The following is a 20,589-nucleotide window of genomic DNA, read 5'->3' as shown; positions in this document are numbered from 1 at the left end:
TGGGGTGGGTCACACATCTTGCTAAAAGCATGCTTACTTGGCTATCTGAAGACTCTTCATTAGGGCATATCTGTTGACCTGCCGATACATGTTTTGATAGGAAAGTAGTGTTGGACATCTAGAATGCTGCATATGAAGTTAGTTTAATGTATGAATGGAACTAAGTAAAGGAGAGAAATCTTGAAAAAGTAATTGGAATGGTAGCCACATTTTAGTAGTTTGTATTTATTTTACTGTTCTTGTTTTGTTTGGGCTTTTTCTTAGTCACTGACACAGTACTTACTAAAGATGAAAGACTGGAGTTCAGCCATAAGAGAAGATGACAGCACTGAAGATAATCACTGGGACAGTGATATAAAGGGTGAAACAGAAAATGGAGAGCATTTAGGTAAGGTTTGGTTAGCTTCCTATCTTAAAAACTATTTTAATAGATATTTTAGGAATATAGAATGAGCAAACTTCCAGCAAAGTTTTAAGATCAGTTAGCTTTTTAAAAGTTGGATTTTCAAACTTCACCAGTGTTGATGTTCATATCAGACAGTTCAGCTGGTGCTTAGACACCTCCAGAATAAAATAGAGTATGCTACTATAGGGCAGTATGTGTGTTCACAGGCAGAACACATAAGTTATTACAGAGCAATGCAGAGAATTTGATGCTCAGGCACTTCTGGAATGGCTTTAGTGTATGTTAGTATCAAACAGTGATTCTCAAAACATTTTTAGGTGGAAATCTCACTTTTCTTTCTTCCTGAAACTCCTCCCAGCAATACTGTGGGTCCACAGAGCCTAACTTCTACCTCCATGTCCTTACACAGCTGTTGTGTATTGCAAGCAGCATGGTAGAAGTGAGAGTCAGTGGGATGTAGGTTTGGGGCTCCACATAGCACCAGCAGAGAAAGGCCTTTCCTCCTCCTGGTTCTTGCTGCAGCTTCTTTTTGTGGCAGTGCTGGTTGTAACGCAGGGGACAGCCCAGTAAATCTGGCAGCTTATGCTCTGTTCAGCACCTTGCTTTTAAATGTAGACATTCTCAATCTTACTGACAAACAAAGCTTAAAACACAGGCAAATTTTCCCTTTTTTAAAATATGCTCTGCCTATCATGGCATGTTGAGGATTGCTTAATGAATAATAAATGTCATAAATAAAATAAAAACAAAACAGTAATTAAAAAAAATCTCAGTAGTAAGCTCTGTCACAAAGCTTCCTATGCTGTTTATGTAATGTGTTCTATTCTGTTAATCAGATGATCAGCAAAAACGAACTATAAAGAAATTGATCTATGCTGCAAAGGTACGTGATTTTAAGAAATGTGTGGCTGAAGGGGGAGAGAAATGGAACAAATGCAATTTTTATGATAAGTTTAGATGCAGATAAACATCTAACACTATAACAGAGTTCAGCATCTTTTGATACTTAATTACATATTTTTACATTCAGACAATCTTATTTCTAGTAATCTCAATAAGCTAATTTTTGTATTTTGATTGTAGTTAAATGCTTGTTTAAAGACCCTGGAAACAGAAAGAGATCAAATATATTCAAAACTGTCTGATGAAAATAAAGCTAAAGGAGAGCTTACAGGTAATTTAATGTTTTGCTTTTAAGGTTAATAGGATGCTGTTTTTATCAAATAATGTTACAGTCTGTAAGTATTACTTCCACTAAAAGCTGAATTGATATTACATTAATAGCTCTAATTGATTACTTTACTTCTAAAAATCAATATTTAAAATAGCTAGCTAACTTAAACAGATATCTTAAAAATCAAAGTGTAGCGATGTGTAATGACTGCTAAAGCACTGTTTCTGAATTGTATTGTATGCTGTTGGGAATATAGCAGCTCAAAATGTATATGCCAAGTGATGTTAATAAATCTGTAATACCTTCTTTATAAAAATTCTGGACATGAAACAATGGACTTTGAATTTTGAAAAACTGTAGTTACTACTTTGTAATGGGTCAAGCTGAATACTTCATAAAATCTAAAATTTTGCATTTGGAAAATTGAGTCTAGAAGCATCTTACTTTGTTTTTTCCTTTGTTGCATTGGTTGTACTGAGTTATATTTTATAAAATGAAAATACATCCACATTAACTCCAAAAAGGTCTGCAATTAGCTATTGCTTTTATGGATAGCAGCTAGCAGAGTAGTCGTCATACTTGAACATACTGTGCTTGATTGTTTGAGTAGAACAGCAAGTTTGAGGATCATTAAAATGACTTAAAAAAAATCCAAATGGATTGTAACTCTGTTCCGTAAATGTATTCAAACTTCATTGAAACTCTATATCTTTCTTGAAAAAAGGCATAGGAATAGTGGATAGGAAATAATAAATAGGAAAAGGAGCATGACAGACCTTATTCTGGCTAGATAAGATAGTTTGACAAATCCAGGTTACCCCTTCAGGCTACTTGGCAAGACCTCATGTGGCTAAATTTTCATGAGTATATGATGATATAGATTTTACTCTTTTAGTAAAATATTTATAATAATAAAAGCCCTAAATGGAAGTTTGGATTTTGAATTACAAAACTGCCTTGTCCAGTGAAGCTGTACCAGTTGGAGGGATCAAAAAGGCTGGGTATTTGGTCAGAGCTGTGCTTCGTGGCAGGTAGAGAGTGTAGTTTCTGTCTTCCTATCAAATAGGCAGTCCTGTTTCTCAATTGTATACCTGATGGACACTTATTAGTATATACTTTTGCTTATATTATTAAAGCAGCATCGCATCAAAGGATATTACAAACTGTTAGTTTAATAAAGACTAATTAGTTAATGAAATGTTACAGATATTGTAATTTTGTAATAGTCTCTAAATAATTGTCTCTAAATTTGACAGAACGTATAGAAAGCCTCCAAAGTGAACAAGTTTCCTTGCAGTCTGAAAATGAACGTTTTGAAAGTGAAGTTCAAAAGCTTCAGCAAAAACTTAAAGTCATGACTGAGCTTTATCAAGAAAATGAAATGAAACTGCACAGGTACAAGTTACTCTTGATTTTTATATTCAACACATTATTTGATTGAGACTTTATACTCTTTTGGGGTGCTGAAAATTACTGAAAATTTGAATACTACTTTTCAGAGATTTTTGAGTTAGAAGACCCTGTTATGTTATACCCTCTTGTTTACTTGTCATCAAAGTAATTTTATAGTAATTGTTTTCATTTGAAGTCATGGTGTCTTCCTTTAGGACTTCTCCACAAGCCTGTTATTTCTTTTCTTTTTTTTTTCTGAATAAATCTTGGTCTGTGATATAGGATGGGTGAAGTTGGAAAGCTTGGTTTAAAATAAAGATATGATATAATACATGTATCAAAATTCCTGAAAGAAAGATAATTGATGGCTGCTTTAATTGTGGGGTATATTTTCTACAGGGAAGAGAGTTATGTCAGTAGAAGAGTGGGGCTGTATGTAAAACTAAACTTACAGTTAAAAAAGATAGATAAATTAACTATTTTCAGTAAGCAACATAGAATCCCTGTGAATCATGTTATCCTGACAGAGAAGGATACAATATGAGGACTATACTTTCTACCTCCTAGTCAGGATTTCAGTAGGGATTATGGTTTACTCGGTGAAATCAGAAAGGTGGTAAGGACGCAAAATATAGTTGGTAGGAATGGGATGTTACTGTAGTAACCTTCAGAAGTGTGTGTGTGGCCGGGGGGGGGAGGGGGCATCACCTTAGGGCATAGAACTAAAATTTCATTAGCAAGAAATGATTTCTTCAAGGAACAGACCTAATCTTGAAGGCAGCAAGAAAAGCAGCACAAATTCTGATCCTGTCCTGAGCAGTATGCAGCACCTTGTTAACATGTTACTTTCAGTAATTGATTCCATAACAGTATGTGATGTATAGATATTTGGCTTCTTGCAGGAGCACCAAGCCCCCCCCCCCCCCCCCCCCCGCCCCCCCAAATCCACTACTTTAGCATTTGATTTTAAAAAGGGAGACTACATGAAAAATGAGGAACCTGTTAAAAAAGAAACTTTGATGAGCAGCCAGAACGGAAAATGTTTGCAGATGATGTGGATGCTATTTAATGACACCATTAGCAGCTCAGAGCAAATACATGGTGCTTATCAAAGATTTTAGAAAGGCTGAAAAGAGGTTGGGAGAAGCTGGCCTGATTAGATAGCAGAGTAAAAGAAGGCGCCTTTTTAAAAAGCTAGTCATGTCCAAGCAAGCAGAAGGAAAATAGAAAAATAGAGGATGAAAGTTGAGAAGAGATGTTTAGATTGTGTTCAACAGATCCATAGTTTAGATGGTTTGATAGCAAAGAACTGCTGTTTAGAGGAGAATGATCAGCTCATCCTATTCAGGACTGTTATGTGGCCATAGTTTCTGTGTGTGTTCTGCAGAATTACCTTGTGCCTAGTCAATAGTCTGCAATGTGGATGTTATCCTCTTGAACTCCCTGACCAAGAGTAAAAAAAAAAATGAGGGGCTCTGGAAAGAATTTCATTCTTCATGATGAAGAACTGTTTTCTTCTCTGGAAAACTATTTTAAAATTTAAAGTGTCGGAACAAATCACTAAAAGTTAGTGCAGTTGTATTTTTGTACATAGAAAATCAGTCGTTACTACCTAGGGTAAGAAGCATTTTGCACAAAGGAAACTTTAATGTTTGGGACTATGGATAATCTTCACAATTCCTCTTAGGAACAGTGATAATCTGAATGTTTCATAAAGAACAGTTAATGAATAAACTAATGTGAATACAAACTAGTATTATTTGTGTCACTATACATTGCCTGTAAAACTCATTATTACCTGGATAAATACCAAGTATTCATCATGCTTATATAATTTGAGAAGTTTCTCTTGAGAGACTAAATACAGAACTGTTGATTTGAAGTAGAAATAACCACAGTTTGTGACTTTTCTTAAAGGAAACTGACAGTAGAAGAGAGAGAACGCCTACAGAAGGAAGAAAAGCTTTCTAAAATGGATGAAAAAATTAATCATGCTGCTGAAGAACTAAACAGTTACAGGTAATTACACATTTTAGTTACCATTCTCACTTGTTCCAAAGTGAACGAAAGACAGTAGAGAATTAATAACAAATACTAGCATAAGTGAATGCATTTTCCTCTAGATTCTGTTCTGGGTTTTTTTGTATTGTTACATGCTAATTTGTATGTAGTAATACATGCTAAAGGTTGTTTTATTAAAAAATTTGGGTATGGAAAATCATTGGCATTTCCTTCCATTAAAGTGCTAATTGTATTGACACGTCGGATTTAACTGAATGGTAGGAGTGGGTCTCTAATCTAGTACGCTTTACTGAACAGAGATAAAAATACTAAGGAAGTTAAATGCTGTGAAATAAATATAACATGCTCAGTTTTTCTATAGATCATAACAGATTTACATAGTATATTTTAGCAGTCTATATCTGTATCTCCGAGCTTGCCAAGCAGTATTAGTATTTACTAATTCTATATTAAAATATTGTGTCATGGGAATATTTTCTGTAATTGTTTTTAACTGATTTGCTCCATTTTGGGTTACAAATAGCTGCATACATCTGTTTTGTTTCTGTGTTTTCTCAAAATAGGACATAATTCTTCAATCTGTAATGTGTATTTCCTGTCTGCCTTCAATGTTTATGGAGACATTGACTGCGATTGAATGATACTGATTAGCAAAACCTCCTGAAGGATCAATTAGATTAATCCTTTCTCTAGAATGTGAAATTTTTGTAGATAGGCTTCAGTACTAATACAGGAACACAGAATATACCCTTTATGACTTGGTTAAAATGTGAAATTTGTAGAGAGATCTTAAAGAAAATACTAATATTACAAATAGAATATAACTAAGCAGTGAATGCATCTTGGGCCAACCTGCTGAGAGAGTGCAGAACCTGGAGAGGATGTCTACAGGGCAGCTGGCAACAAAGTTGGCATGATACTTTTTGTGGTTTTGGAATAATTTTGGTACAAGTCACTGTCCCTCGGGACTGGCTGTGGTGGACACTAAGAGCATGATGTTGCAGCTGTATTAGTACATCTCCTGAGCTTGATAAGGGCTGGCTGTTCTTACATACTGCAGAGCAATGTCCTTTATATCCTTTATATGTAAATTGCTTTGCATCATCTTTATGCTATTGCAATAGGGCTTAGAACTTCTGTTGCTAATGTCATTTTTAGGCACCCCATGGTCCTAAGTGTCAATGCTTCCTTCTAGATACAAAATCTCTAATTATACCTTGTGCTTACTATGGTATTTACTATATTTAAAATGATCTTCCACAACATACTTTAATTACAATGTCCTATTTTTCTATACAGGCACCGAGCAAAAGATCTTGAAGAAGAGCTAGAAAGAACCATTCGTTCTTACCAGAATCAGGTAAGTGTTTTTTTATTATTGAACATCTACATGAAAGAGGAAGGATATTATTGCAACTGAAATACCTCTTTAAACTAGGTTGTGATACTGTATTTGGCTTTTTTTTTTTCTTTCCTTCTATTTAAGGCCATCCAGTTTTGGTTGACACAATTTCATAGCAGAAATCGCCAGATAACTTTTATTAAAAAGTAACTTTTCAATTTAAATTTAGATGCCTCATAATTGTCTACATATATTAAATTTATGAATGAGAGCTTATACTTGGTCTGAAGTTTTCTTTTTTGTTGAATACTGTACTTCAGCGATGATCTAATGAATGTCTCTCTCTAACAGATTACTTCACATGAGAAAAAAGCTCATGATAATTGGGTGAGTTCCAAATACTAAGATTTTTAACTTTGTGTATGAAGTACTGTCTTCCTTTTCAATTATTTGGGCAGCTTGCTTTATCATTTTAAGTTTCTCATTAAAAACATATAATCAAAAATAAACCTAAACTGTCACCTTTAAGCTTGCTGATTACTTACAGAAATACACAAAAGCATGTTAAAAAAATCTTTCATATAAAATAGTTGGGATAATTAAGCTAGATACCTATGAGCTCAGTAGAATGATACTCCAATATTATTCATTTTAGCAATAAATCTGCTGAAATAAGATGTTAGCATTTAATAAATGCCTGATGTTTTGCTAATAATAAAAGCTTTTGGCCTTGTTTCAGTGCCATTTTAATGTTTTCCCGGGGTGTACTCCACTCTTTTTATCTACTAATAGCAGACAGTATGTCCTGTGAGAACATTATGTTCCACAGACAGCTTTGCAAGAATGGTGCTACGTTTTACATCTCCTTTCCAACAGGAAACTTAAAATATCTCCTGACTAACACATTCTACAGTTTCACAGAATTGTCTGTATAAGATAGAATTGTATTAAAAGCTGTGGGACTTAGTGCTTGTAATTTTACAGATTTTAGCTGTATTATTTTTAAAATAAAACTTCCTGCATAAAATTTTAGACTTTAAATCCTGTATGTATTTTGTAGATGCTTCAAAGCAGCTATAGCGACAGTATTGTATTTCTGCAGTCTTAAGAAATGGCAGGAAAATTGTACCAGTTCCTCAAAAATTTAGGTAGTGGAGTTGCTAATGTAATTTGGTGATGTATGTGAGGCTCTGCTCCGTATGCTGTATACATGATTCATTTATTATGAATATTCAGTCTATACGGTTCAGATAGGAACATGTCTTGGATCTAGAATCTGTAACAATTATGAAGCACTTAATAAGTAGCAACATCTAAGCATCTGATTTTTGTCCTTCTCCAAAGTTGACAGCACGAGCAGCAGAAAGGCATCTCAATGATATAAGAAAAGAAAATGCACATAACCGACAAAAGTAAGTGCAGTACTGGTATCATTTGGAACAAAAACAGTTTAGCTATGCAAATATGTTTTGGATTTACATAATTTACCGTTTTCTAGACATATGTTAATTGACTGTGGCCCAGACAAGGGAGAGTCCTTGTTTCAGAACTAGAGTGGAGTACTGTGGAGTCAGTGGAGCACTCCCATAATGACAGCCAACCACAAAATAAGAATTATGTGAAGGATTGAAATAGTTTAGAACAGAACATACTATTAGGACTTAAGGCTTTTTTTTTTTTAATTAACTGGAAATCATGATTACGGAATGATTTTACAGCTTAACTCTGAAGTTAATACTTAGTTAACAGAACCAGGTGTCGGGGGGGGGGGGGGGCGGGAACTTGATGTGAATATACCAATAGTTGAAATGAGACCTGGAGTACTCATGAGAATAATGCCATGCTAAGAATTTTGACATCTAACATGCCACTTCAATTTTTGAATTGCAGTTTAATTACAGTAGCATAGAGGAATACTTTGAGGAGTTCTTAAGTTCAGAGTTTTGTGATATTTATCTGCTGTCTTTTTTGTTTTGTTTTTATTTATGGAATGTAATACCTCAGTTTGTTAATACTTTTAGTAGAAACATTAGTAGTAAATAGTGTAATCAAATAAAACTTTCATAGTTCCTGGTTATTTCTTTCTTCTTTGTTGCTTATTTGCAGATTAACTGAAACAGAATTTAAACTTGACCTTTTAGAAAAGGATCCTTATGCTCTTGATGTTCCAGTTAGACCATTTGGCAGAGGTACAGTATTGAATTGTAAAACAGAGCCTAATTGTTTTGGTTTCTGGTTTTGTTTCCCAAGACCACACATATGTAATTGTTTGAAAACTGCCTTGGCCTGTGTATGTACAAATAGCGGTCGTTAAAACAAAACTGGGTCATAAGTTCCTCTAGGTCACTGAGTATTTTCTTGAAACTAAGAATGGGAGTAGTATCAATGAGAGTAGACTGAGAATATGACACACATGGTAATTAGAGCACAATTCTTATTTCACTTGTGATCCAATTTAAACTTCACCTGAGAAGTTAATTACTTTATACAATTTGTTAAACTAAGTATTGTGAACTTGAGTATTTTGTTTTAACTGTTCCAGAGCATTCCCCATATGGACCCTCACCAATGGGCCGGCCTTCATCTGAAACAAGAGCTTTTCTTTCCCCTCCAACTTTATTGGAGGGTCCTTTAAGGCTTTCACCTATGCTTCCAGGTGGAGGAGGAGGAAGAGGTACAACTCTTAAACTTGAAAACGTATCTATTTTGGATTTCTCTCTCCTCTACTATAAACCTGTCACACCTTTTCCTCTTGATGGTGACAAAAAAATATTAAACGAAACAATTCATTATGAACAATTCCTGACATAAACTCTTCTTGTTTTTCAACTTGTTTCTAAAACTGTCTGGTATATAACAGCACAATGGAAAATTCAGTTATTACTAGTGGGTTAGTCAGTAGATTCACTTTAAAGCATAGGTTGAGAAAAGTGAAGAGCCAAACTTAGTCCATCATGTTTTATTTCCTGGACAGATAAGGTTTTCTGAAATAAACTTCTGATTCTAAGGTAACCAAGAATGAGTTAGTTTTCTGAAGAAAGAATACTGCCACTTCCATTTTAGTGGTCCAAAGACTGTGAGAGAAGGAGGAAGTACTTACATTGTGAAGAACATGGGACAGTTTTATTGGGGCTGATGAAAAATGTTTCTGCAGGTAGCTGTTGATCCAGAAAATATTTTCCCCCCAGTTTGTTTGAAATCAGGCAATCTTTGTACAGGAAGACAATTCCTTCCCTGATAATGGAAAGAAAGGAAGATAATTTGATAAAGTTAAGGAGTAAAATGCAGAGATTCAGGAAGAGTTGAAAGAAAGCTGTGGTGTCATGGATGGTAAGGGAAGAAGAACACTTATTCCTTCAGTTCCTTTTGAAGCTCATGAATATAGTGTAGATAAATGCTAACGTGGAGTTCAGTCATCTGTTACAGGTAATGAAGAAGCTACTGTTAGCTTACTGCTGCTGTTGTGCCTGTTAGCACCTGAACTTAATATTTCATGGGAAATATGTCTAAACATGTCTGTTCTGTAAGGATTTCACTAATGAATTCTGATTTTTTTTTAAAAAGAGCAGTATTGACCATATATTCCCTTTAACTCTTCATAAAAAGCATATCTAGTTGCATATGAAAGTTGATTCACATTCTAAATCAGAAGAAAGCTGAGATTGAATGTTCAGCTGTAGCTGTACCACATGCAAGCAGAATCTCTTACTTGACAACTTCTTACTTGTATAGAGACAGTAACTAATGAAACTGAGTTGTTGTCCATATCTTTAAATTGTAGCTCAACTGATGCTGGTGAGGAAGAATAAAAACTGGATTTCAGAGTGCAGTCTTGACAAGGAAAGAGACTATGCTAAGGCATAACTACTGTTCACTTCATAATAGAGAACTAATGTAACTGGGGCAGATTAAACAAACCGTGTGTTTAAACAATGCTAACTAGCAATTATAGTGCTCATCTTGTTTTGCATAAAACAGAAAATGTTTTAGTTTTCAAATTCTAGGTTAACTTTAGGATAGAAAATTAGAGAATGATATCAGAATCCTGTATTTGTTATTTTTCAGACCAAATCTTACTTTAAAGGAAACTTGCAACTTAAAATCAAGTCCATTTAGGGGGGAAAAAAAAAGTTTTCAATTATATTATCAAAGTCTCTTTTTCACTTGGTTATGTGTTGACCCAGTCTTTTTTTTATTTTTCTTTTATTTTTCTTTTTTAAATAGAAAGAACCAGAAGAGTTTTGAATGTAATATGGGTGTTTTTCTTCTGATGAAGATGTTAACTTTTACCATGATGATTTTTATTTTGATAAGTCTTGTTAGCAGCAGTTATTTTAGCATTGAAAAGAACATTTACTGAGAGGGCACTAGTTTCTCTGATTTGAGTGAACAGGAACTCTTAAAATGATTTAAAAAAATCTTTTGTAGATTACACTTCTGTTGAACTACAGTGGGTATTTTTGTTTTGTTTTTTACATACCTTTTAATCTCTTCCAGTAAACATAACTGAGCTGAGTCATCACCAAACAGCTGGAGGGTCCTGTAGAACCATACACCTTTCATACCTTGAAAGTGTTGGCATTCCGTGATCTATCTGACTACTTTCAGACTTAATGAAGACAACCATAGTAGAGGATTCAGATTTTTCTGGGTAAATAGCTGTCTGATTTCTTCAAATAGGATCCAGAGGACCAGGAACTGCTGTCATGTATGAAGCAAGTAATGAAAGAGGAGAGCTGAGTTCTGATAGATTAACTGATCCGCACAGACCACCATCAGATACTGGCTCCCTGTCTCCTCCCTGGGACAGGGAACGTAGAATAATTCTGCCTCTACCAGGTAAAGAAATCTGCTTAGCTACTGAGTCCATGGAAAAATAGAGTTACTGGCTTGCAATAAATATATATATATATTTTTAAGTATTTTCTGCTTACCTATGTGAAATGTTTTCAGAGAACTGCATGTGCAACCACACTGGAATTTTTTTTTTTTAATAGGGTTTTTTCACTTTCTTGAATGATGCAGCTCATTTGCATTTCTATGCTGAGTGTCTTAAATGTACGTTGGTAGTTCATAATCAAGTGTTTGGTATTATCACTTTACTGGGGGCTTGTTTAGTGCATTAAAAGACTGATCTTGGCTAGATGATTCATGAGAGATCTGAGAAAGTTAGTGTTTAATTGTACTTTAACATTAGAAAACATCCTGAAAGGTAGCTATTGTTGGAAAAAAATCCTGTTTTGTAAATACATTTTTACTAATAGTACAAGAGTACTGTGGGACAGTCAGCCTGTCTGAAACGCACTGTTCAGTATTTATATTCATGTTAACATTGCTTCTTCAGTAATTAAAAAAAAAATAGTCTTCACTCTCACCTCTTCAGCTAAACATCTTCGTTACACATTTTTCATTCAAGAAAAACAAGAACAAACCAAAGAGGATACTGTTGATAATTCTACAGTAAATTAGCATGCGGGGCGGGGGGGTGGGGGGTGGGGGGGAAACAACTGTCCCTTATACCTGAAACAAAGAAGCAAAAACTCTACAGTTCTAAATTCAGAAAATTTCAGATAAAGAACACAGATTAATGTACCTTGATTATCAGATGCAGCAGTCTACTGTAATTGTTATGCTTCTGCATGTAAGCCTGATCACAGAACTCATCGCTGACTCAGGATGCGGTTTCACATTTGCCAAATCTGATCTATTTACAAGATACTGCACAAAAAGATAGTCTTGTTCCTTTATCCTGAGCTGTGTTTCTGTGCCATCCTTGCACTGGATCTCACTGATGCAGTTCATGTTCTATCTGCATGATTGCTAGATCTGATGCAGGGAAGTTGGTGGAAATGGCTGATGGCAGTATGGCAGATGAAACATAATGGGAAACAGTGCTCTTTATATAAGCATTGATTAAAATATATAGCAAGTTATTTTGACTTTGGCCTTCATTGCTGTATTCAGTCTTTATTTTTCAGAGTCACAGTGTTTATAACTTAGACAATCATAACTTTTAAAATTTGTACCGTATGTTAAAGCAACAATCGAGATGACTAAAGCATTCTCTTTAGTAGCTCCTGAGACCCTAATTTACTAGAAACGTAAGCAATAGTATGTGTATGCCTGGTGGGATTCCCATAGTCCTTTTTTAAGATCGTTTGCCCACCCTGATTAATAGTCACTTTGGATATTTACAGGAACATAAGAAATCCAGAGAATCTTGCAGGTGTAAAATGGTAGGAAATGGGAGAATACCTCTGTGAATTTTCACTGACCTGTTTTGTGATTTCCTCAATAGGTGAGGCTTACACTGATCCAATTCTTCCTCCTCGAAGACAAGAGAGATTTCTTCCTAATCCCCCAAATACTGGAAGACTTTCTGGACCAGCAGAACTACGAACTTACAACATGCAGTCTTTTGATAAAACAGGTGGGAATTGCTTTAACTGCCTACCATGATATTATCAAATGCATGATCTCAGTGGATGGGTTGGTAATCATGGGGATTCTATTGGATGGATGGGAATGGTAGCTGTGAGGTATTGTCTTTCACTGTTCCATCTTCTAACCATTCAGACTTGGCTTTGGATGTGTTACAGCCTCTCCCATGAGGCTTATCATAGCATTAAAATTTCATGAACACTTACATGCATTTCCATCCCACTTTTGGTAAAGAAAGAGATTTTCATCAATAAAACTGAAAGAATAACATCAAATGTTTCAAGTATCTACTGGCTTTGAGTACTGAACTAGAAGCTTGTGAAGCCTCCTTCTTCAAGGAATTTACCACACTTGGAGCTTTTTGTACTTCACAGTACAGTTGCCCCCAACTTAATCACACATTGCTGAACCAAGTACCGTTTGTTTCAAAGTGGCCAATTATGTAAAATCTAGTTTGTGACACTTAGCAACAAACAGAAGCTTAGAGGCAAAGTTATGGTGACTTCAATGTTGTAACTAAAACCGTCTGAGAGCTTAAAGTCTTAATACTTGTTAAACAGTTTTCATCGTTATTTAACACCTAGCAAGTCACATGTATCTGAGTCATCAGCTAGGCTGAAACTGTTAAACTCATGACACAAACTTTGCCAACAGTATTGAGTTATCATCTTTGACCAATTTCTAGCAACAGGAGAGAGAGAGAACCTTTGTTACTAGGTGCCCTCAGTGTCAGATTAGGAATACTGACTTCTGTTTCAGGAGGTTAAAATTTCAGATTTTATAGGTGACTGTTCTCTGCGGGAAGATAATTCTGTTCTTGTCCAGCCACTCACCTTCCTATCCCCTTTCTCAAGCCTCTCTTTGCCTTACTTCTTTCTACTTATTTGTATTCCACTGAGGCCTTTCTTCTTCTTCCAGCCCCTGCTGGATGCTGACTGAAGCCTAGGAGAGGCACTCTTTGTGCACTCACTTCTTGCATCCATTTTCACCCTTTCTCCAGCTGCTGCCAGCCACAATAAAAAAGCTGTATGCAGTTCTTAGGCAGTACAAAAATCTAGTCAGTGGAAGCAATGTTTTGGATAATTTTGGTACCAGCCTATGGCAAGTTATAGAGCTTGTGTGCATGTTACTTTTTAGAGGCATGTAATGTAACTGGACTTGGGTGGGTATTTGTAAGAATAGCAAAAAAAAGGGGGGGGGTTAAAAAAAAAAAAAAAAAAAAACACCCCCACTCTACATCTGACTTCAGAACAGCAACACATCTCACAGTGCCAAAATCTAGGCTCTGGCTCTAAAGAGTGGAGAAGTTACGTTTTCTCAACAAGATGACCAAAATGTTGTTTAATGTAAACAAAATAATACATGTTTTCCTAAGCTGAGGTGGTTAACTCTGCAGAATTTTTAAGTTGAAGCAGATACTTGGAGCGGGAAATTTCTTGTCAGAAAGGTTAAAATTTGGCAGACTTTGAGCAGTTTGACAGGGATTTAAAATGGAAAGTATTATGTGTGATATAAGCAGTTATATGCTTCAGATTATTAAGTAACTATCTCTAACAAAGGCAAGGACTGCTTGATAATATTTAAAACTTTGATTTTTGGAAAAGACCTATCTGTTCATTGAGAAAAGAGCTTTGTTTGCTTCAAAGGAGAAGAAACACAGCTAACATGTAAATGAAAATCTATCACTTGTTAGAAGTATTGTTTCTAGTCTTACATCTTTTGGTATTAATGGCTTTGTTCATGCAGAAACATAAGGAAGTGGGATTTTTCAAGTCTCTTTTTGTTTGTTTGTTTTTGGAAAAAAGGGGTGTATTTACTAGCAATCTAGTCAGTCAGACTTTCCTCTGACAATTCCCTTTAATAATTTTCTCCAGTTGCTTCTGACAGTACAGGGAGGTATATAAGGGTAAACGCATTGAGGTCTTATTTATCCCTCATTTATAAAGTCAGTATAGCACATAGGATGAATTATTCTTATTTCTGAATGCTGATCCAGAATTAATATAGTACCAAAAGTCTCCTTGATGTTTTAGCACCTAAGGAAGAAATACAGTATCTGTCAGACTTGAAGGGTATTGCTATCAAACTTTCTGCCAAGAATGTATCTTGGAAATGGAACTGCTACTGTAATGTTAAGATATATTGCTAGGAAAATGCACTGGTAATTTTAAGAAAAATATATTAAAATGGAAGAAAATGCCTTATTTGGATACAGGAAACTGATAAAAGCTGCAGCCTGGGTACACATGTACAAACCTGTATACAAGTTGAAGAAAACATTCAGGCATAGCTTTGTGATCCTCAGTTGTCTCTAAGTCTGCCTACAGAACAGTTGCTTAGTATAACAGTACACTTTTCTTAAATCAGAAGATGGAGGCAAGGGGGAAAAAAGATAATGTAGTGGTGGTGCTGAGAAGGAAGTCAGCACTGAATAACTTGTTTAACTTTCCATACAGATGGGCAAGCATCTTCAGAAAATAGTCCACAAACAGAACCAAGTGGAAATGGGATGAAAGATCATTCTAATCTTAGTGTAAGTAGCTAAACAGAAACTTGATTTAAAGAAGTTTTAATATTGTGCAAAATATTTATGAAAATTTGTCTCTAGTACTCTGGTTATCTATTGTATCTCACTGTGCAGTCTAACTGATGAAATTGTATGTGTACTTTTATCACAACACTCACTGTCTTGTGAATTGAGATATAACTAATATAATCTCTATCGCAAATGAAGATGAAGCTGTGGTGAAGCTGAAATCCAGTGCACATAGGTAGTCTTGCTCAGGATTATGCCATAGTTAAGGCAGAGTCAGAAGTAAACCCAGATTTTATTAGCCATTCTGTCGGTCTTTGGCAAAATGGGCCTGATGGGATGGAAGATGTTCCCTCTCCCTAAGTTAACTTCTTCTAATTGTGTTACAGAATTTGCTACCTGATCAGCCTTTTGCATCTGAAAGCGAAGCAGGCAGCTCGAGGTTTGCTCCTCCACCTTTCCCTCCAGTCAGAGCTCCATTGCTGCCTATGGATCCTAGAGGCCCTTTCATGAGAAGAGGACCTCCTTTTCCTCCTCCTCCTCCTCCTGCTGGCATGTATGGACCAGTACGAGACTTTGGGCTTCCACGGCCTCCGTTGCCAAGTACGTAGCTTGTGTCAACACTTACTATAAGCTCATGAAGATTGGTGCTTTGTGCAGGTAGTAGAGAGTTATCACATTGGGTGAATACTTGGATCTTCCTGTGCATGCTACTTCTCAGTTCAACAGGAAGCATCTTTTCTGATGATGGTTAATCATATAGTACATTTCCTCTTCACAGCTGTTCAAATTGATAAAATGTTTTTCAAGTACTAGCTTTGACTGTAAAATATGCATACAAACACATTTCAGCATTTAAAGGGTTCTTTTTCTGGGGTAAGAAAGCAAGTAGTTGCTTTCCTTAATCCTTTTTCTCCTAAGAGGCTTTATCATACATAAAGCTTATAAATTCCCCCTTTATAAGGGCAATATTTTAGCTTTGCTGTATGTTCAGTTGAGGTACGCTGGTGTCCATACAAAGACATGCATGCATTTGGGACATACCTGTTAACTGTTTCCCCTTGGAATTTCTATTAGTGGAGCAAGATATAAATATTAGACTAAAGGGCTTTTCTCTGCTTTTTACTGTTCTCTGCTTCAGCTGTGAAGAACTAAGTGTTTTGTCTTTCAAAGTATCTCTAAAGCTACTAGATCAGATCCATGTGTCAGACCAAAGGTGGTGGTGGTAGCAGCAGCTCATGAACAGACACTGGCTACTATGACAAGCTTGCCACTAGAGAACTATTGAGGAAAAGGGATTGTTTTGTGTTTTCCCTTGACTTCCACCTTTGATAGAAGACAATAATGTCTTCCATCTTTGTATCACTGGAGCATCTTACTCCGTTGCCATTGCTGAGCAATAAGATACTAATGTTGGGCAGGAGGAGCAGGTATGTGTTTGCTGTTGTGATTGCTATTAACTGAACTACTCTGGTTTTCACACAGTAAGAAATCCATTTCCAATGAGATCTTTGCCTCACTATCCACCTCAACGACCTGGATTTTTGCCACCGCCACCTCCTGAAAATAGAACTGAGCCACCTCAGTCAAATTCATCAGCTATAGAACAACCAGAACCACAGCAAGAAACTTGACAGTGTCATTTGAGCAACATGGTGTATCATTTCTGTACTCAAATGGCACTTTTTTCTAATGTTCAGTTAAGTAACCATTTGTTACTTAGGTATATATAAACTACTTTGCTCAAATTGAAGCTTAATAGAAAATTCTCAGGATAGTATTTTGTAAATAAAGGATGGAGTAACTGAATATTGTGAATAAGTGATTTCTGTTGTACAGTAGTAACTTTAAATTAAATATTTCTAATTTGAGTAATCTCTTCAGAGGTATATAAAATTAAATCATGTGAACAGTGGTTTAAGTAGTCCACGTGCTTTGTCCTTGTTAAGCTGTACAGGGAATTTTTGCATGCCAAAAGTAATGCTTGCTTTATGAATAAAATGTGAAAATGTTTTGATTAATAAAAATCTGCTGAAAATGTAACTGATGAAATGAAACTTTCCTTGCAACGTCACTGTTTAATGCTGTGCAGTGTCTTTTGTTGAACTGTAGAAATAGCTGAAGAAGGAAGGAGGAATTAGTAGCATTCCCTACTTCATCCATACTCTATTAATCACATTGTAAGTAATCTTTCAGCTGTCACAAAGCTTTACAAAGTGGCAGCATTCCTGACTTAACTTACCAGTACTATTGGGAAGGGGGAAATGTAGACCTCTTCCTATCACTATTGAAAATTGATGATAGTATGGGACAACCCTGTTGCATTGCAGCTGTCTTTGTTTTCCATGCGATGGAAACAAGGCAGGTATCGTAACTACAGTTGTGATGCTTCAGTGGCACCAGCACCTTGCCTTTGAAGAGGCATGTCTGCAACAAACTGGACTTGAGATTTGAATTGATGAGTATTGGTTTTCCACTGTCTCACTGAATTCAGTTTAATAGTCTTATTTCAACACTGGCATTTAGGAAGCTGTGAGGGACAAATACTATTCCCCCCAAGCCTACAGTCTTCATTCCTTTGACTGTGCACCATTGGAGAGCACTCAGTGTTTAACAAAATAGACACACAGGACAGCAGGAGGTTTCTGCAGGCACACAGTCTTAACATATAGTACAGATCATTAAAGTTGCAAGGAAGAAAGACACATAATTGCTTTGTCTAGAACAAGCACCGAAACAAGCACACCTGATAGTGAAAGGAATGCAAAATTAAGCCTATCCAAACTGGAGAGAAAAGCCATCAAGAACATACTGTTGGGAAAACAGGCATAAATTTTAAAAAACAGACTTGCTTAAGAAACATAAAAGGTTTTAGAGATTAATTTTGTGTGCACATACATTGTAGTGGTAGCTAGGCTTCATAAAAAAGCAAAACCTGAAAAGCACAAGGATGAACCTGCAGAGACAAACTGAAAATAAATTATTGTGTGTCTAAGAAAGAGTTTGATTGTCTAGTTCTTTTCTTCATGTGAGGTTGCTGTTTATATTAGGCAATGCCTGGCCTCTTCACCACATGGTAATGGACATAACAGGCAGGGTGCAGGAAGCTGCAGAAACTGCTCAAACTTTTCTGCAGCCAGGGCCTGCATTTTGGCAAAATCTTGAATCACCACTGAGCCTGGGCAGCCCCTGCAGGCTTGCCATGAACTCTTACCTCTGCAGACACAGGCTACCATGCTGAGATGCCTGGTGCATGCATGCCTTTCTCTTACCCTGGTCTGCCTCTTTCTTTCGAAGCCACATAGTCATCTCCTCTGTCCAAGAATGCACACTGGAACGCCTTCATCCTTTTAATCTTCCTAGCTCCATTTTTACCTACCATCATGCAGTCTAAAGGAAGATTTCTGCTAGAAACTGCTGGCTGTTCAGTCAGTTTTGTTAGTTAAGCTTGAGGATGGTATGCTTCAACCTGAGAAGCATGTAATTACAGTGCAGTCATTTGGTAAGGTACCCTTTAAAATACAGAAAGAAACAGTTTTAGAAAAGCATTGATTTACCATAGCAGCAGTGGACAGTTCCTGTTCCCCAGTTTTTGTGTACAGACAGACAGACAGACACACACACACACACACACACACACACTCAGTTTCATCCTTCAGTGTAATTGCAGTATGTACATTTGTTCTACTCTTGCAAGCCACCACACCCCATAATTAGAAGTTACCAAAAAAGTCTCCAGAACGCTTTTTTGTAATTACTCATCTGCCAAGTGAGCTTTTCTTTCTGTAGCTCACTACTCCTGTTTTGCTCTTAATGTTATTTCCACATATGCTGATTTCCGCTGCTTTTTCAGAACTTTTTCATGGTTCATTCTTGCAATTTCTTTATTCTTGTTTCTGCTTCTAGTTTAGTCCTCAAAGGCATTTAGATAAGCCTTTATACTTAAGGTAGTCACTGACAAATTCTGGCAACAAACATCTGAAGGATGGAAAATTTTTAATTGCTGTTTAATCCAGCTGTTGCATCATTTTTGGCCAATGATTTGCTTTCTAAAGGCTCTTAAGTTTACCTGAAAAACTTCAACATAGTTCTAAAGGAAACTATTTAGTTTTAACTTCTCCCCTTGATTTCAGTCTCAGGAATAACCAGAACTACAAACTACCAACTTGTTTCTACAGGCAGAAAATGGTTGATAGCACAGAAGCCATTAATTTGATAAGACTACCATCACAATAATTTTTTTTTTTTTAATCTCCCTTAAGGGTTGCAGGCTACTTATGAACATGCCTACATTTTCTGAACAAATGCAGTGTTTTCTCTGTGTAGACTAAATATTTGTTCTAGCTCATAACTTAGTTAACTGTCTTCAAAACAAATCCTTCCTTCCTCCACAAAAGCACTATATTCTGTGCCCACAATGATATATGAAGCTCTGGGCAAAATAAAAACTGGTTGGATTAAGATAATGCAGAACAAGCAGTGATTAGATCATCCCACAGAGGCAAAGGAAGAATTTCAGCATATTTTTTCCAATAATACCCCAAAGCTTTATTTGCATACTAGCAGTTAAAAAAAAGTTCAGATTTATGCAAGGGAAAATAGGGCATAGTAACCCATAAATTGAACTTAGATATGCCTAACTGAGAAGGGTCAGACAAGTGTGTATATGGGGAAAACATCCCCCGCCTCCAAAAAGCGCATTCCAGTTTTAACACCTGGTGGCTTGTGTTTCAAGTTCCTGAACAGGCAGGAACTACTAAATCTAGCAGGCAGCAGGACTAACGACCTCAGTGTCTGTTTGGAGAAGAAAAACCATTTGGGATTATACAACCCAGAGGCAAATCCGCACAGCTGGGAACACCTCACTCCAAACACGTTTTCCACATTATGACTGTCTTGTTTCCTTAGCACTTGATTTCAGATTGCTTCAGTTTCAAACTCTTCAACCTGATATCCTTAACTCAGATTACTGCTAAAAGTTGTTGTTGCTCATATTTTTATGTATTGCTAAGAAAACAGAATAATCAGGTGTATACTTCTTTCACACTACTCAAGCTACAAATTTCACCACCCTCACGACTCACTGAATAGACTCCCCACACTTCAGAAACAAAGGTTATTACAGTAGTTTGTATGTATTAAGTACATTGAATTCACATCCGGAATACAAGCCAGATCCAGTTATTAGACTTAAAATGTGTAGAAAATCAGCTATGGAGCACTAATAATGGACATCCATTGATATAATAAAACATTTCAAATATGGTGACTCTAACTGC

At 36.1% G+C, this 20,589-nt stretch overlaps 1 protein-coding gene across 2 annotated transcripts in view; it reads left to right on the top strand.

The window, feature by feature from the left end:
• Positions 1-17,353, top strand: part of MIA2 (MIA SH3 domain ER export factor 2) — a 41,563-nt gene extending 24,210 nt beyond the window's left edge. Inside the window, exons 15-29 of one of the 2 annotated variants that reach the window (XM_026120339.2) lie at positions 265-388; positions 1,243-1,289; positions 1,490-1,580; positions 2,837-2,975; positions 4,890-4,991; positions 6,294-6,354; positions 6,688-6,723; positions 7,681-7,748; positions 8,443-8,525; positions 8,879-9,010; positions 11,017-11,175; positions 12,635-12,766; positions 15,234-15,310; positions 15,700-15,913; positions 16,796-17,353. In XM_026120339.2, coding sequence (XP_025976124.1) covers positions 265-388; positions 1,243-1,289; positions 1,490-1,580; positions 2,837-2,975; positions 4,890-4,991; positions 6,294-6,354; positions 6,688-6,723; positions 7,681-7,748; positions 8,443-8,525; positions 8,879-9,010; positions 11,017-11,175; positions 12,635-12,766; positions 15,234-15,310; positions 15,700-15,913; positions 16,796-16,944 — 1,614 coding nt within the window. In that variant the 3' untranslated portion in view covers positions 16,945-17,353. The remainder of the gene's footprint in view (positions 1-264; positions 389-1,242; positions 1,290-1,489; positions 1,581-2,836; positions 2,976-4,889; positions 4,992-6,293; positions 6,355-6,687; positions 6,724-7,680; positions 7,749-8,442; positions 8,526-8,878; positions 9,011-11,016; positions 11,176-12,634; positions 12,767-15,233; positions 15,311-15,699; positions 15,914-16,795) is intronic. The other variant, XM_026120340.2, reaches the window with a different exon arrangement.
• The last annotated feature ends 3,236 nt before the right edge of the window (positions 17,354-20,589 follow it).

The sequence above is a fragment of the Dromaius novaehollandiae genome, chromosome 5 (assembly GCF_036370855.1).
Source record: "Dromaius novaehollandiae isolate bDroNov1 chromosome 5, bDroNov1.hap1, whole genome shotgun sequence".
In the NCBI taxonomy this organism is placed as follows: domain Eukaryota; kingdom Metazoa; phylum Chordata; class Aves; order Casuariiformes; family Dromaiidae; genus Dromaius; species Dromaius novaehollandiae.
This window is presented reverse-complemented; position numbering and strand designations above follow the sequence as displayed.